At 40.0% G+C, this 18,242-nt stretch overlaps 1 protein-coding gene across 1 annotated transcript; it reads right to left on the bottom strand.

Annotated features, from left to right (window-relative positions):
- Nucleotides 1-1,502: 1,502 nt before the first annotated feature.
- ARL6IP5 (ARF like GTPase 6 interacting protein 5) lies at nt 1,503-17,660 on the bottom strand. Its single transcript, XM_087708866.1, has 3 exons — nt 17,333-17,660; nt 4,982-5,199; nt 1,503-2,948 (listed from the first exon to the last, which is right to left on the bottom strand). Exons 1-3 carry the CDS (start codon nt 17,506-17,508, stop codon nt 2,776-2,778), a joined length of 567 nt encoding a protein of 188 aa, XP_087564992.1. The 5' UTR covers nt 17,509-17,660; the 3' UTR covers nt 1,503-2,775.
- Nucleotides 17,661-18,242: the final 582 nt, after the last annotated feature.

Genomic DNA, 18,242 nt, shown 5'->3' with positions numbered 1-18,242 from the left:
ATGTCTTAGGTCTAGGTGGTTGGACTAGAAGACCTCCGAAGTATCTTCCTGTTCAACTTTCACTTCCACAGAGGGTCATGGGTTGCATGATTCAGATTTTGACTAATCAAAAGATGTTAGCCATCACCTTCTGTTTCTGATTGCCTATCACTGTATGATATATCTGTGGTTAATCACATCTCCTAACAAAACAGATAGGGAGGATAAGAAACTTCAAAAATAAAGTCAGCACTATCAAGCAATCACAGTTACCATCTATTGTTATAGTCCTTGTTACCATGCACTATTTTATTATTCTTTGTTTTTAAGTATGTATTTTATCTAAATTATGTACAATATTTGGGCTACCAGATCTGTGCTGTGAAAATACATGTGATCACTAGATGGCAGTGTTTTCTGACATTCTTGATGCCATCAACGGGATTGTCCAAATTTTTGTGGTCTAGTTCTGGTAGCCCAACACAATATTAGCTTATCTCCAAAGGCAGCTAAAGCTGGGGTGAAAGAACCATTTAATTTTCTACAAAAACAATCTGAGATTATGAACTTTATTCAGACTCTAAGAAATGCTAGCAAAGAATCCAAAAGTGAAGTCTACAATAACAACTCTTCCAACAGGTTTAACATAACTTATTAGGTATTCTTCTCCTTTTCACTTGGTTTTAGCACATGGACAATTTATTCCAAGACCAAATATGGAGGTTCTCTTCTTTGGAATTTTGCTATGATAACAATTACATAATAATGGTTTGGTAGCGTTAACTTTATATAGAATAGTAATACAAAAGCCTGAAAGGACCTCCTCTATCTTAAACTGGTTGTCAGGCCAGCCTCCCTCAGCAACCAAGAAAGAAATCACTTAACTCCATTTTGCAGAATTAAGAGTACTTTTACTGGTTATGAGAAGATAGCAGCTAAGCAAAGCAAGATCTGAGGCAAAAGCGCGCAAAATCATAGATATCAATATGTAACCCAACCCCCTCCCCCTGGTAACCCCATCCCATAGTCCAATCCGCAAATCCCTTAGGTGTCATGTGAGTTCCATCTTCAAAAAGCATCATCAGGTTGGTATGCAGGACAGTTGGCCTTGGCGGGCCCATCCATTATCTCCAGCATGCGCAGTAGGTGGTGAGAACAAAACTCCCTTTTACAATCTCTCCTGTACTTAAAACTCCCCTTCCCAAATATCATGCCTCCCCCTTTCCATTTCAATGACAGTCGAAAGCAAGTGGCAAAGCAGAGGCTAACACTGGTAAAGTAATTGTACCAATGGCAAATGTCAAATAAATGTGGTGCCTGTTAATTATTTATTGGAACGATGTATTTCAGTGTCACCGTCTATTTAAATAAGGACATTAAGAGAACATTGTTCAAAATTATAGTGACATTTCTACGTACTAAAGACAATTTTATTCCTTAGTAATTTATTTAAAATAACAAAGTTGTAAAGTAAACCAAACACTGGAAGAACCAATGCATTGAAAGTCAACAAGCCAATCAAATTTAGGTTGCTAGTCTTTTAATGCTGGAACACACGTACATATTCTCCACCAAATAATTTGCTGTATTTTACAAGTAACTTTACAGTCCGCATGTAATAAATAAAATGTTACAATTTTAGTTCCAGTTCCAGAAGGAAGAGCTAGGGATAGGGAGTTACAGAGCTAACATTAGCTAATATCAGTCTCACAAACAGATGATTGGATGAGTTTCTCTTCTAACTTGCTATTTGTAGCATAAATAATTCTGCATGTAAGTGGAACAGAAAAAGAAAAGGAGGACATTTGTGGTATTTTACATATTTATTGTTCTTGCACAAAAGTGTCATTGTGAGATATTAACAAACACTAAGAATTGGTTTTCCAGTCATACACTCAATAAGATTCATAATTCTATGTAACGGCAGATCTCAAGCCTGATCTGATTACTAAATATTGTAACTAAAGCATGTATAATACCTGTTTGTGGGCATGCACAGAAAATCATGTCCCCCCTGTTACAAAATCTGCCCCTAACAAGTACAATTCTTCATATGCATACAGAAAAAACAAAGAAGGAATGTTATTGACTAGATGTTATCTGTGCAAGCTTGCAACTCATGCAGGGGAGGAAAAGGATTCAGCTGCTAGATGGGAGACAGATTCAAATATCCCACAACAAAATGGGCATGTCATACTTCTAATTGCAGGTCTCTATTTCTCCATAGGGAAACCACATCCCACTCAAAAGGTGCATAAGGATGTACATAAATTAAGATTTATTTTTGCACTCAAAAACAGTCGTTCAGATATGTGCAGTACCACACGGCTATGTTGCTTGAAGGTAACAAAGAATACTGTGCATTTAGAATGGGCACCAAATATGCAGTTTGCAAAATACTTAACGTAAGAGATAAAAGAATCTGAAAGAAGTTAAGTCTACCATTCAACACTAGTGAGTGCCGTAAATCGGGGGTCTCCAGCTTTGGCAACTTTAAGCCTGGCGGACTTCAACTCCCAGAAGCTGGCTGGGGAATTCTGGGAGTTGAAGTCCACCAGGCTTAAAGTTGCCAAGGTTGGAGACCCCTGTCGTAAATTACCTAATGTATTTGTATCTCAGACACTTTGACAGGTTATAAATGGGATACTACCACCCTGTGCAGAGGAAACCCGGACGGGTTGGGGTGTTTTATTTTGCCATACTTTACTCTTGCGGTCTGCATCGACTTCGGCTTACAGACTGCGAAATGATCTTGGACAAAATGAACAAACTCCCCAATGCACGCTGCATGTTTAATTAATCCTTTGCCTTAGCCAGGTAATCGGCTAGTTTGGAAATGGTCTCCTCCTGTTGTTCAAGGAGATCCAGGATAATGCCCATGGGAGTCTTCTTCAGGCCAATGCTTTCTATCTTGTTCTCCATCTTGTTCTTTAAATTTCGAAGCCTGAAGGATGCATGAAGAAACATCACTAGGGAAAGAAAAGCAACAGTAAGCCACGGGTATTCTTCACTTAGATAACTGGCAAAAAAGAGTTGTGACTGCTACAGTGGCAACCAACCAAACTGTTCTATTGGCATTCTGTGTTAAAGCTGTTGTCATTTAAAAAAAACAACATAATTGGTCAACTAAACCGCAATAGTCTAAGCTATAAACCCTGATTTATAAGCCATAAAGATGCATTCAAGTCAAAAAAATAAATACCATTAGCTGCATTTGGTGTATGATCTGTGAAACTAGTAACTTTTTTTAAAATTGAATTTCAGAATTGTCCTAAAATGCTTGATTTGGTTTGGCATTCTTAACAGATTGCACCCTGTTTCCCTGAAAATAAGACCTCCCCAGATAATAAACCCAATTGGGCTTTTGAGTGCATGTGCTAAAATAAGCCCTCCCCCCAAAATAAGCCCTCCCTGAAAATATTGCAATACAGCAGCAGCTATGAGGTGACCACCCTCGCTGCCTCCTGCACCTCAAAAATAATAAGACCTCCCTGAAAATAAGGCTAAGTGCTTATTTCGGGTGTCAAAAGAAAATAAGACCCGGTCTTATTTTCGGGGAAACACGGTATGAACCCAGCCACTGAAACTTGTGAACTAAAGTTTATGTTTTGATGCAGTGTTTCTCAGCCTTGATGGCTTGAAGACACTGGATTTTAATTTCTGAACTTGGAGCTGAAGTCCGCATATCTTCAAGCCGCCAAGGTTGAGAAACACTGGCTTAGTGCATTGACTGAACCAAACTGTGATTTATTGCATATTAATGGTTTCAATATCATAGCTTAACAGGATATGTCAACTACATCATTCAATGAATTCATAAGGAATAATTATATGCTTGTGAGAGAAGCCTCATCCTGGGTCAACAGTAACAGAATCAAAAGCCTCTTGTTCAAGTTGAAAATTATGAATTATAAGTAAATCTTTTCCCATTAGCAACATTTTTGGCTAGCCACTGAGAAAAACAAAATCCACTTGGGAGCAAAATCTTATCATGCATACACACAACGTAACGTTTATATTTTTCAGATCCTTGATTCTGAACTGAAGAGAGTATTAATTTTTTGTTCTGCTGTTGATGGAGTTCTGCAAATTTGCCTAGTCCAATTAATGTAATATTAGTTAGAATAGAATAGAATAGAATAGAATAACAGTTGGAAGGGACCTTGGAGGTCTTCTAGTCCAACCCCTTGCTTAGGCAGGAAACCCTATACCACTTCAGACAAATGGTTATCCAACATCTTCTTTAAAACATCCAGTGTTGGAGCATCCACAACCTCTGGAGGCAAGTTGTTCCTCTGATTAATTGTTCTGTCAGGAAATTTCTCCTTTGTTCTAAGTTGCTTCTCTCCTTGATTAGTTTCCACCCATTGCTTCTTGTTCTACCCTCAGTTCTTTGGAGAATAGCCTGACTCCCTCTTCTTTGTGGCAACCCCTGAGATATTGGAACACAGCTATCATGTCACCACTAGTCCTTCTTTTCATTAAACTAGACATACCCAGTTTCTGCAACCGTTCTTCATATGTTTTAGCTTCTAGTCCCCTAATCATCTTTGTTGATCTTCTCTGCGCTCTTTCTAGTCTCAACACCTTTGTTACATCACAGTGACCAAAACTAGATGCAGTATTGCAAAGCATGGTATTAACACTTCACGTGATCTTGAATCTAAATGAACAGCCACTCAGATATTTATGGCTTTATTAATCCAATTCATACAGCCACCAATCCAGCCCCAAAACTCTTGGTGGCTAACAAAAGGAAATATTGCTAAATGTGGCAGCAGGCTTCACAGTTAAAACTGATACCCTGCCATCTGGACTGTAATTAAAAATCCCCGCACCTGAATATCACCGGTAAAAGCATCTACTGATGTCTCTGTCTATTTGCAGTTAATGAGAAATGTTTCTTGACACCTAATGTTTTACGGAGAGAAATGAAAGCAGTTGCAGAAGGAACTGACATTCAGCTTTATGATTAGCTATGGACAATGTAAGAAAAACTCACAAAACAAAGGAAACGTGATTCCAAACAGAAACACCATGACGCCTCCGAAAAAGGATATCAGGATGTAGCTCAGTAACATAATTGCTATGACAAAGGCCGCAGGGTAGTGCTTCTTAAACTTGCAAATGAAGTCTTTTTTGTGGGATGCAAAGACGAATGCTGTGAAGACCAGGATCACCACGAGGATGCCAAGCAGCATTTTCAGGGGATTCAGGAATCTGCAAAGATACGGACAATGGTGAACAGGGACGAAGAGGTGAGAATGGCACAACAGGACAAGCCAGTTTCTTTGCACCCAATCAGAGCCACTGAGCCTCTTGGCTTCAAGCTCTCTGTCTCTGAGCTGTATGATCACCTGCGAGTTGATTAGTTTCCATCCATTGCTTCTTGTCTTGCCCTCAAGTGTCTGAAGAATAGCTTGACTCCCTCTTCTTTGCGGCAGCCCTGAGATATTGGAACACTGCTATCATGTCACCCCTAGTCCTTCTTTTCATTAAACTAGACATACCCAGTTCCTGCAACTGTTCTTTATATGTTTTATCCTCAAACCCTCTAATCATCTTTGTTGTTCTTCTCTGCACCCTTTCTAGAGTCTCCACATCTTTTTTACATCATGGTGACCAAAACTGGATGCAGTATTCCAAGTGTGGTCTTACCAAGGCTTTATAAAGTGGTATTAAAACTTCACGTGACCTTGATTCTATCGCTCTGTTAATGCAACCTAATCCCTCTGTTAATGCAGATTGTTGAAAGCTGCTCAGTCATTGGGAGTCAGATGGAATACAAGTTTGAAAAATAATTAAAATTAAGTTGAACCGCAGAATACAAACACCACAATAGGATTCAAATAAGTAAGATGGTTTTAAAGTTATTTCCATCCCAAACAACTAAAATAGCTCAGGAAGTAACTACTGGTATTTAAACTCAAATGGCAGAGAAGTAGTTAATGAATGATTAACAATGAACAATATATATATATACACCAATTCTCTTAAACTGTTGTCTTCATTTATATGGTATTGGACCTGGGTACTTGAGAGACCGCCTCCTGCCAATTACCTCCCTATGACCAATTAGATCCCACAGATTAGGCCTCCTCCGAATACCATCAGCTAGCCAATGTCGACTGTCGACCCCTCGGGGGAAGGCCTTCTCTGTGGCTGCTCCGGCCCTCTGGAACGATCTCCCCGTGGAGATCCGGACCCTCACCACCCTTCTGGCTTTCCGCAAAGCCACTAAGACCTGGCTGTTCCGGCAGGCCTGGGGCTGATGAGTTCCTGGCCCCATTTAAACTGTTGTGACTGTTGCTCTGTTTTTAACGTGCCTGTTTTGTCTTTTGTTTGTATTTCCCTTCCCCCTTGCTTGTTAGCCACCCTGAGTCTCTCGGGATAGGGCAGCATACAAATGCAATAAACATTTCAACATTTCAATATAGGATACTCTCTGTGTGTGTGTGCATGTGTGTGCGCGTGTGTGTATCTAATTCAAGTATTTATTCCATTTTCTCTAAAACATCCTCCAGAAATGCCAGATGACATCCCATCATCCCTAGACAGTATGGCAGACATTTAAAGACTGCGTTAGATCCACAAATTTCACCTTCCTTATCTGCATCAAAGGAAACTACAGTTGGACCACTGGTTGCAGCTAAACTATTGGAAACGTTTTGGAAAATAACATCATGATCTATATTTGTTTAGTCAAAGAAGATAATAAACCAAAGGCAACTCTTACAAGACGACATGGAAGAACAGACCCCTGGACTTTTGACTAGGGTCATGACGAAGGATCCATAATAATGTTGTACTATGAAGTATATTTGGGTTTCCAGCTATGTTCTGGGCAAAGAAACAAGTCCTGTCCTAAACTGCTTAGTTTGTGAATGAACCATTATTGCTGTCCTGTCCAAAGCTAATTCTGAAACACTGCCTGCCTATGACACGTCCAATAGCGTCCACTCTCATAAACATCCAATAGGATTCAGTTCGTTTAAGATTCATTGTCAAAATATTGGATTGCCAAAGATACGGCTGGAGTTAGCAAGTGTCAGGCACCTTTCCTTCACAACAGTTGTTGACCACCTGTTGTTGTCGCTCATTTGAAATCCAGAGGGTTGTACTATTAGCAGTCTCTCGTCAATCTCCGAGTCACTTCTGGTCAGCCACAGCTATATTTAGAGAAGAAGGAAAAAACGCTTTTGGACATTCTGCCTGGAAAAAGTGAACAGTTAACTCCAGGCAGAAATCACTGCTGTGTATTTATTTCATAAGGAATGTCACTCTGAAAAAGTAAGCTTTGTATACTGCATTTAGTACAAAAAAAATAAAAAATTACTGCAACAACTTAGTTTAAAAGTTAGCTCAAAAATATTAGGCCAAGACTCAGTTGAGGATTAGTTGAACACAATGCAAAGCTATCTTTCTGATGCTGTCCAGAGCCTAATCCACGTGTTCAAGCAGGGGTGTCAAACTCAAGGCCTAGGAGACAGATTTGGCCTGTGGGGTGCTTCGATCTGGCCCACAGGGCAGCCCTGGAAACATGAAGGAGTGGCCCGTGGTATCTCTGCCAGTGAAAACAGAGTTTGCGAGGGCTGCACGCGGCCCTCCTGAACTCCATTTTGGCTGGCAGAGGGTTGCGGGAGGCAGTCGCAGCTGAAAATGGGAGCCTGTTTTCGCTGGCAGAGCACTGAGCCCCCCACAGGCACCACCGACATGAGTGACATCGAGCTGGCCACGCCAACCATGGTCATACCCACCCCAGCCCCCCAAGATCAAACACAACCCTGATGCGGCCCTCCATGAAATCGAGTTTGACACCCCTGACCTAGGGGATGTGGTGGCACAGGGACTTAATGATGCTGGAACTGCCGGCCAGAAATGGTCTGCACTCCAGCCGTTCGAGACCAGCTCTTCGAGATGCGCCAAGCTCCCACTGCACTTTCCATGGCTCCTACCCACCCAGCAATTCAAAAGCATGCAATACTGCAAGTAGATAAATGGGTACTACTTCAGTGTGAAAAACCTAGCTGTGTTTGTGCGCATGGAGAGCAGAATCCAGCACTTGACCTGGCTGGACATGAGCCATCGTGACACAAGCTGAAGCAAGGAGAGACAGGTGGAGGAACCTAGAAGAGCCAGCAACCCGAATGCTGCTAGTTTGCTGGTGTAAGCGAACTCGCCCCCTATTGTGCACCAAGGATAGGCACGGAAGCGCGGAACAGAATGAATTAGCAATTTAGGCTGTCCAGGATTGCACAGTGTCTAGCATGTGTAGATTTCCCTGACACTGCACGCCATATGCTAAATAAATACCTCCACCTAGAAGCGTTGATTGATGAGCTGCTGTTAGTTTGTTGAGTCACAAACTAATGCAGTACAAGCATCACATTTCTAGCAGGATGCAGAGCAAGGAATTTAACTCAATTAATATTAAATTACATTGTGGTATTTCGCTTCCACATTACACCTGAGCTACAACGTTTTGGAAACAGTAAATTTTGACCTTGCTATGCCAGGGGAGTCACCATCTCTCAGATGAATCAACTTTAGAGGATTATTTCATGGAAGCATTGACAGAGCACTGACCAATCATTTTACAGCTGCTAGAAACTCTGGTCTGACACATGAAGGTGATTGTATATTAAAACTCACATTTGTCACAGAGAGCATCATATTGTCACGCATGGTTAGGTCACTTCTGGCCTAAGCAAAATTAACTGCTACTTAGGACACCATATAGAGCAGCCCCCATGAGGCACCTGATGGATCCGAAACACCTCCAAATGTTGCTTAGGATGTTTTTCAATATTCTGACAGGTTGCGGATTGTCTTTCAATGTGACAGTCTCAGGGTATACATTACTCTACTGCAAATCCTCGGAAGAGGAAGCAGCAGAAACAATGCCTGGAGTACCAGAAGAGGAAGACCAGGTGTGACTCTGACCAATCCCTGATCGGAGCTCGAGTAAACAACTATAAGACAGGAAAAGCTTTCACTTTTAATGCTTTAAAAAAATATTCTCATTATTTCGTGACATTGTAAACTGCCTAGAGATGCTTGATAGTGTGATTAGTATGTGAATTGAATAAATAAAATAAAAGCACCATGATTTCTTCTCTCCGGCTGCTTCATTTAAAATAATGCATTCTCTTAGGAAAGGATTATTTCCTGCCTAGAAAGATTCAGCACTGTTAGGAATATAATCTAGCGGTTGGGTTGGCAATATATAAATCATGTAACAATGCTATACCTGTTTCTTTAAATCATACTGCAAAATGTGATTGGTTGCTGTTTTCCTCAATTGGCCATAAGAGGGAGCCAGAATGACTGTTAGCTCTCTGTTTGTTAGATGCTGGGCTGATCTGATCTGAGTGTTTTGGAAGCTGGCTGTTAGAAAGTGCCGTGACCTATTGTAAGTTTTGCAACTGCTAGCAAACTTTGAGTGACGGACTGTTTGTATGTTTATGGACTATGTTATTTGGATTATCCCTTAACTGAAAGACATTGATGACTGACTGTCTTATCTGTGTATGACTTGGACTGTTTGATGGACTCTGATACCTCTATTTCCACAAAAGTAAAAGCCTATTTAAACTGCAGTGTCTCTGTATGCTGGTTTGTGTGTTCTCCAGCACAACTCTAACAACGCTTCTCTGAACGTACTCGCTCTCCCAACAGGGAGCTTACCTAACAAGCACATTTAAAGCAGTAATCATAACAACCGCAGACAGCTGGCAACCTTACTAGATTTGGCAGAAAGAGATCAGGAAAGGTTTACTAGGTTGCCATATGTTTCCCTGCAGTGAGTCAACATTCAACGTTCTAGTTTTTCAGAGACAGTGAATGGAAATAGAAACCACAATAAGATAGAATTGTACACATGGGCAATTCAAAGTGCTATTTAGGTCTCTTATATGGATCTGTTATCGATTCCAACATTAGAGTTAGTGATATCATCTGAATAAAACAACATAACCAAGATTAATTTAAAAAAAAAAATTGTAACAACAAATACCCTCTTAATGGTAAGTGATTGGCATGTCCCAAGATTAGCCATTCAGAATATTTAACTGCATCTATGTTTGTAGACTGATCTAGTGTGTGACCATATGGAATCTTGTTTTTGAAATGGTTCGAAGTAAACAATTCCAGGAGTTGTTCTCAGAACTATCGCCATTGAAATTTATTTCATCATTTTATTTCCCCATCAATTATGGCTATGCAGCCTTTTGAATTCCTTTCTGAGAAGGTGGTTTGGAGCATGTATGAGTGTGAATTTGTTTTTAAAACAACTGCAACTTGTTTCAAGACTGCATGACTGCCCTCTCTTCTCTGTTTCGGAGAAAAGTCATAGAACTTTCTGAGTACAATCCAAAATGTTAATAAATGTACTTTAAATGGTATATAGTGGTACCTTGGTACTCAACTGCTTTGAAGCTCATTGGATTTAGTACGTAACACATTTGGATGCATTGTCCTGTTACTCAGAGTCCGTTTGGTACTCAACACACAAGCCACAATTTGTTAGTATCAGCTGCCTTGTGACTCACTACATTATTCCCTATGAGAAAAAAATTGTTTGGTTCTCATACATTTTGGTACTGAGCTTCCAGAACCAATTAAGAAGGAGCACCAAGGTCATACAAACAACTCAGATTTTCAAGGATCCTATAGAGCAGTGGTCTCCAATCTTGGCAACTTTAAGACTTATGGACTTCAACTCCCAGAGGGAGTTGAAGTCCACAGGTCTTAAAGTTGCCAAGGTTGGAGACCACTGCTATAGAGCTAGTTTAAAATCTTTAAAAATAGTGATTAAATCAGTTTTTCCGCAATCAGATCCCTCTAGATGTGCCAGACAATAACTCCCAATTCTCACTATCCCAAACCAGCACAACTACAGAGGAGAGATGTGTAGGTTTTAATTCCTGTAATTTCCAATCATCACAATATGACTCAATGATTCAAAATTGCTATTAGTCATTTCACTAACAGAGTAGACTTTTCCTTTGCGCGGTCAGCTTCTGGTGCTCAATAGCTGAGTTGGCAGCACGTATTACAATGTGGATGTACAATTTCATTGTAATCACAGATTTGAATCGTAATTTAGAAATTCTAATTTTTATTAAGAAGTTATTAAGAAGGCCAATAAGGGTTATAAACCATTTCCAACTCCTAAATATGATATTTTAAAAATTGGGATGCAAATGTATTTTATTCTGTTATGGGAAGCCACACACACACCCCCAGAAATATTTTGAGGAATTTTAAAAAGGTGGAATATTAAATTTCCCTAAAGGGAGAAATGGAGATACATGTTCTTGGAGATAGAAAGTAGCCCCCACCTTTCTTTAGCCCTCAGCAGATGTCAGCACTTAAGAGATAAAGAGCTTATTGAAAGACGCCAAGTATCTAGGTAGCTCTATTCATAGGCAAAGCAAATACTGCAGGCAGAAATCCATTCAAGACAGGACATTTTGAAATACCCTGCAGCAAGGTCTGAACATAGGTAGGATTAGCCACAATAGGAATTGCCTCCACTGCATCACCCTCAGAAACATCAACCAAACTTAGTTCAGACAAACATTTAGGATTTGTACTTCGCCTATAGAGCCAGCTATGACCCCTACATAACCCTTACATGGCTCCATGGGAGTCTGACAACAGTCAATAGAATATACATGTTTTTGCACAGGAACAGGATGTTCAAGTACACAGCCCAAAGGAGGTATAAAAACTCTCACTCTCAACTCCATTTTGTCAGCTGCACCATAAATGGACACTCTTTCCAATCAGCCTCCACCCTGCATTTTGTCTCCAGTGCCTTTCTCTCAGCTTGGAACTGAACCAGATGGATATTTTTTCCTACAGTCTTCTGAGTAAATCAGTTTTACCAAATAGAATTATTTAAAACTTTCTTCGCATTGTCCCAAACTATATGACATTATATCTCCACATATCCAAAAAAATAATAATAAACAAAGAGTATATTTACTACTCACAAATTTTATTCCTGAATCCAATATATAAGTATATGAGTTGGAATTCAGATTCATGGTTGACTAATATTGATGTAGAAGTGGCACCATCTATATATGCAGATCATAATCCAATATTGTAAAACTGAACATGGAAATCTCCCAGATTGAATAAATGGAATAAAAATCATTTATTAAGTTTCCGAGATATGTAAAGTTAAAGATGTGTGTCAACAGAAATTGAAATATCATCAGGAATTTAATTTTTGAAACTTCTAAATCACAATATGGGGGGGGGGCGTTAATAAAGCATTTATGAGAAGGTTGTTCATCTTTCTTGCATCAAATGGAAAGCTGTTTAAAAGCATAAAGGTACCCTACCAAATGATATGAAACAATTACAAACAAGTCATAAACTAAAATTATATTGCACTTAGCAAAAATGGATGAATATTTGAATGGCATATTACTTTCAACATTTACTGAATAACTAGGAAACAAAATAAACCGCAATCATTTTGCTGGGCTCTAAAATTGACCAAAGTGATGACCGCAGCCCTGAGATCAGAAGATGTAAAACACTTGGAAGAACTGCAATATCTTTCGTGAATAACGTCTGGAAGGGTGAAGACATCAATCTCAGAAGCAAACTCAGATTAGTTAACACAATAATTTTTCCAATTGCTACTTGTGTTGCGAAACCAAGGCCTGAAAAAGGTAGATAGGAGAAGGATAGATGCCTTTGAACTGTGGTGTTTTAGAGGTGACTATTATGCATGGACTGCAAAAACCACAAAAACAAAGTCCTAGACCGAACCTCACCAAAAATATCACTTGAAGCCAAGATCGCTAAACATAGACTCATCTGCAGAGTCAATCATGCTGGGAATGATCAGCAGAAAAAAAAGAGAAGGGAGCCATCCTAGTACCAGCTGGATGGACACTATAAAACATGGGTGTCAAACTCAAGGCCCATGGCCAGATTCAGCCAGCGGGGTGCTTAGATCTGGCCCATGGGGCTGCACTGGAAACAACAAAGGAATGGCCTGCAGTGCCTCTGCCAGTGAAAATGGAGCTTGGAAGAGGGTTGTAGGAGGCCCTCTGGAACTCCATTTTCAGCTGCGACGTCCTCCTGCAGCCCTCTGCCAGTGAAAACGGAGCTAGGGAAGGCCACAACTTCGAGCTGGCCATGCCCACCCCAGCCCCCCGAGGTGAAACACAACCCTTATGTGGCCCTCAATGAAATCGAATTTGACACCCCGGCTAGGACAGATGGCACTGAGATGACCATGGCAGATCTGAAGCAAGACAGAGGGGCATGGAGAGTGCTGATCCATGGAGTGGCCGAGGGTTGGACACAACTAAATGGATGACGATAAATCTCATAAAATAAATAACCAAATAAATGAATAAATATTGTAAACCGTGGGACTGGCTGGAAACTTTCTGCCTCAAACTTAAATTGCTAGTACATTCTGAAAACTGAGAAAAGAAGCAGTGTAGCACTTATCAAACCTCCCCCTGTATGCTTCCTACAATTATCTGGTCTTGCAAGAGCAACAGTTGAATCAGTGAGTCTGTATGCATTGTTATTTTTAAAGATTGTTAAGCCACTACAGAATAGTTTCTTCTCTAACAGCAGACATTCAGTATTGATACCATCTTACTGAAGATTAAGTAATCCATCAGGCCTGATATCATCTGAAGTCCTCCAAGCTATAGTCATTACATACATAGATGTTATCGGAAGCAAGGTTAGTCATATGATCCCCTCCTAAATATAGTTCTTGTTAAGAGTTATTTATTGAAAGTTATCAGCCAGTACAAATTTCTTTGCGGATATGGAGCAACTTGGTAGTACTCTGGTAATCTGAGGTTGATGTTATTCAGACAATGTTCCAACCAGAGACTTGAGAAGAACGTTAGTTCTCTCTACTAAGGAACAGGTTTGTTTGTTTATTTATTCCCTGCCTTTGTTATATATAGTGATGGCAGGAGTAGCCAGGAGAGGAAAGCATCCAGTATAAATAGTCAACTGAATGGATGCTCTGTGCTCCTGCTCAGAAATAATATTTTTCCTAGGTGGAAAATGTTGCATCAAGTAAGCTGATGGCACCACGAAACCAGCAACAAATATGCAACGAATATCTGAATTAACAAGCAAATGAACCAGCTGATAACAGATTATTTTCTAACATCTGTTGTACAGGAAATAGAAAACATTCTTCAATGCATTTTGACACTCCAACCTACATAGAGCAAGCAGCAAGTAGAATGTGGTTATGTGAATCACAAGAATGCAATGCAGGCACCTTCCTCTGGAGCCCACTGGCTTCCTGCTCACCCACAGCGGAAGTGTCAAGCTACAAACTTAAATCTAGTATGGCTTTTGTGGATCAGAATGCCTCTAGGTTCCTGCTAGACCCCATATTTATATTTAGAAAATAAAAAAATGATAAACACAGTATTTTGGCTGTAGAAACCCTCATAATAATATAAGTATCAACAACTGCCGGAAGGGTTCTTTCAAATATGGATATCTGCAATATCTTAAGAATCCAAAACCACTCTGAGGAAGCCCTGCAGAAGAAGAAAGTCTTCAAATGAAAGGATAAATTGGGGGGGGGGGGGAGACCAACCCTAGAGGGGGCTGCCATTGTGAATGTCATTTTCTGGGTACCCAACCCCTCTAATTTCTCAACGGGTAGGAACTCCTAGCACCCTCTTCAAATCAAATTCTATTTGGAGAAGACTATCCTGAAGGTGGTGACCTGTAAAATTATGGGTGGTTAGAAACATGATGCATGAAAAATTCTCATATAGCCTCTTGCCCATCAACTGAAATATTCAAAGGCCCTCTTTGTTTCTGTGAATTGTTAAAAACGTGAGAGCAGATAATTTTGATATAATTGCTTCAAAAAAACAAACCAACATTGTCTGAGATGGGGGCATTATAAAGCAGCACTGTGGATCATATATGCTGTAGAGAACATCAATTCAATTTTAGAAAAGAAGATATAAAGTGACATAGGAGATTAAAAAGAACACACACAAGTCGCAACATTAGACTCCAGTCACTTTAAATGAACAGCAATATAACCATTAGCTTGCCTCATATTAAAAGTAATGGATTCTCATTTTCTGGTATACACCCATTGTACCCTATCCAAATGAATGAAGGGACTTAGAATATATCTAATTGCCCCCAAAACAGCACAGAGCATGAAGAAAATATTGGCGATCTTATGAATAGGTTGCTTTTATATTATTTAAGGTTGAAAAAAAAAGAGTTTGAAATCAAAATCATGATCTATTACATTATCTATACAATATTTTACTGTTAACTTGCCAGGCCCAAGCCTGAGACAAGACAGGGAAATCCAATTGAATCCAATCCTTTAATTACACCTAATGGACAGAATCTTGCCAAACTAAAGCTATAATCTTCTAACCTACTAAATATACCAAGAGATTCTAGGGTGCTGCTATCTTAAGCCTCTTTCCCCTCCCTCATCCAGCTTGGGACAGTGGAGTCTCTCAACGTGGGCATCTCTCTGGGAAAGCCCTGTGTTGCTAACCCCTCCCCCCACTCCCACAGGTGCACCTTCCATTATATAACATGTCTTTTAATTATAGACTATTGTATGTTGATATATAAAATATTATGTCACATAGAATATCCTTTATATATTAGCATACAATAGTTTTAAGCAATACTTTGAAGTACAGATAGTGCTTGACTTACAACTATTTGTTTAGCAACAGTTCGGAATCGCAGCGACACTAAAAAAAGTGACTTGCAACCATTTTTAATGTTTTTTTAACTTTTTATGTGTTAGTTTACATGTAACTGTAAGCTTCCCAGAGTTACCAAATGGTAAGATGGGCAGCCAATAAATTTTATAAATATATTTTTCACACTTGCAACTATGACTATGGTCATGTGGTCATAATTTGGATTCTTGGCAAGTGGCTTGAGTTTATGACGGTTGCGGTGTCCAGGGGGTCATGTGCTCAACTTTTGCAACCTTCTGACGAAGTCAATGGGGAAGCCAGATTCATTTAACAATTGCAGTGAATCACTTAACTATAACAAGAAAAATCATAAAGGGCAAAAAATTCACTTAACTCTCTTGCTTTTGGGCTCAATTGGTCGTAAGTCAAGGATTACCTGCAAATGCATGTTCCATGAAGACAAAAATATTACCCGACAAACTTCATTGGGTATACCAAATACGTATTATCTAGCTGCATTTTATTTATGGAATGGTAGCACTAAATGCATTTTCATGTTTCATATTTTTTTCATATCCAGAAGAAATTGTGTTCATGTATAAAGGAGAGTTGTATCTTTTCAAAAGGTCAGGCCGCCATAGTTATTAACTGAGAAATGCTTTTGAAATGCTGAATTATTTAAACAGTGACACATCATTTACTTTTTCAAGTAGCACGGATCAATAAGGCTACTTGAAAGACTAAACATGCTCTAGACACAAAGTAGAACGGTAGTGATTTTATTTTTATTGCTCCCATGAGCACTGCAGAGACAAAACACTGTTTTAAAGATACAGCTGCATTTAAAAAGAGAGACACCCATTTTAAACAAAAGGATTTTTGATAATCCCTTTAAAAGCCATTGATGCCCAAAATATATACATTAGTCACAACATACGTCATCAATGGCCTCCAAAGAGAAACAGTGTTTACTTGCTCCACCTCAAACCACACCTTAGAAAGCCTGCAATCCAAAAACCTTATGTGGCAACTCTTAAAATGGAATTTTAAATCTATTTTCCCCCTGGAGCTGCATCTCTTGCAGTTTATTACATAAAGGAGAAATAGCTTCTTTTTTACATAAAATGAAAGCAAACCGGACTGCCTTTACTGTATATCTAAATATTTATCCTGAGATTTACATCCACGATTCTCAAATATGCCCAACTATCTGTTGTTAAAGGCATCCCGCTCGCTGCTTTACCATCAAGCCTCGTTAACTTGAGGAAACGCACGTTGAGGACAAACAGCTGCGTATACATTAAATTCCCTCCATCTTAAAACGGGGAAGGTAGGCCTTGTCACTGCAACGGGGCCGCGGAGCTCCAGGTGGGGAAGATGGTTCGAGGCTCTCCTTAGCAGGAAGCCTTATTACTCCATAGGGCTGCTTCCCACATCAGAATGGCAGCCTAAACGCAATCCCATTGCAAGAGATACCCTCCTTTTTCCCCATCCCCACGGCGATCTTTCTGCAAGGGGGGGGGGGGGAGAGAGAGATTTCCGGAGCTTAAACTTCGCTGTCGCCCTGCTTAGCCTTAGGGGGACAAAGCTATTCCCCGGGGGGGGGGTGTCCACGCCACTCATCCTCCGAGACGCGCGCTTACCCCACGATGGAAAACACTGCGGCAGCCACCACGAGGTAATTGGTCTGGTAATAGAGGAGGTTGCTGACCACCCGGTTGTTCCATTTGGAGATGTCTTTGAAATCCGGCACGGCGAAGCGGTCATGGCCCGGGATGAAATCGTCCCACGATCTCAGCGGCGCTACTTGCACGTCCATAGTGACTCTCCCATCCGGCTTTCTGCGGCAGGAGCGGCGGCGGCAGCAGCAGCGCTACAAGAGGCGGCAGCGAGACGTCAGCAATACTGGGTTAAGAGCGATGGGCTGGCCAAATTCACCAGCCTTGCATTTATGGTTGCCTTGCCTGCAAAATTCTCTCTCTCTCTCACACACATACACACACAATTGGTGGAAGGGTATTTTTTAAAAAATAAAACTCCTCCTCTTCCTTCCTGATGTGCTTTTCGAAGATACCTAGGAACGTTCTGTTTCTTTTCCTAAAGCGACTCCCAATATTTTTTCCCCTCTCCTTGAAAACATTTTACTGTAAGGCAGAATAATTGACTTGGCTTTAGTGTTTCAAGATGTGATCCCATAAGCACTTGAGTGAAGAAAAGTAGGGTCAGAATTCAGCTCAAGAAGACCTTGCAAGCATGGAGGAACATCTAGATGAAATGTATGTAAGGTCTGAAATGAATTTAAACATTTTTTTTTAAAGTCCAAGGTGCATTATGCTTGTGAGTTAAACATAATTATAATATACAGGAAGTGTATTTCATACATATCCACCGTGCTATATTCTGTTAGGATAAACAAAAGTTATAACGTGTCAAAAAAAGTGATAATTAGCAAAAGTGACTGAAGTAAGGTTTAGGAAAAGAAAATTTAAATTAGTGGTTAAGGTTAAACCTCAGAATGAGGAGATGAGTTCTAATTCTACTTCAGGCATAAAA

This window comes from Thamnophis sirtalis, unplaced genomic scaffold (genome assembly GCF_051295495.1).
Source record: "Thamnophis sirtalis isolate CommonGarterSnake01/CBP01778 unplaced genomic scaffold, rThaSir2_p1.2 scaffold_3, whole genome shotgun sequence".
Classification (NCBI taxonomy): domain Eukaryota; kingdom Metazoa; phylum Chordata; class Lepidosauria; order Squamata; family Natricidae; genus Thamnophis; species Thamnophis sirtalis.
This window is presented reverse-complemented; position numbering and strand designations above follow the sequence as displayed.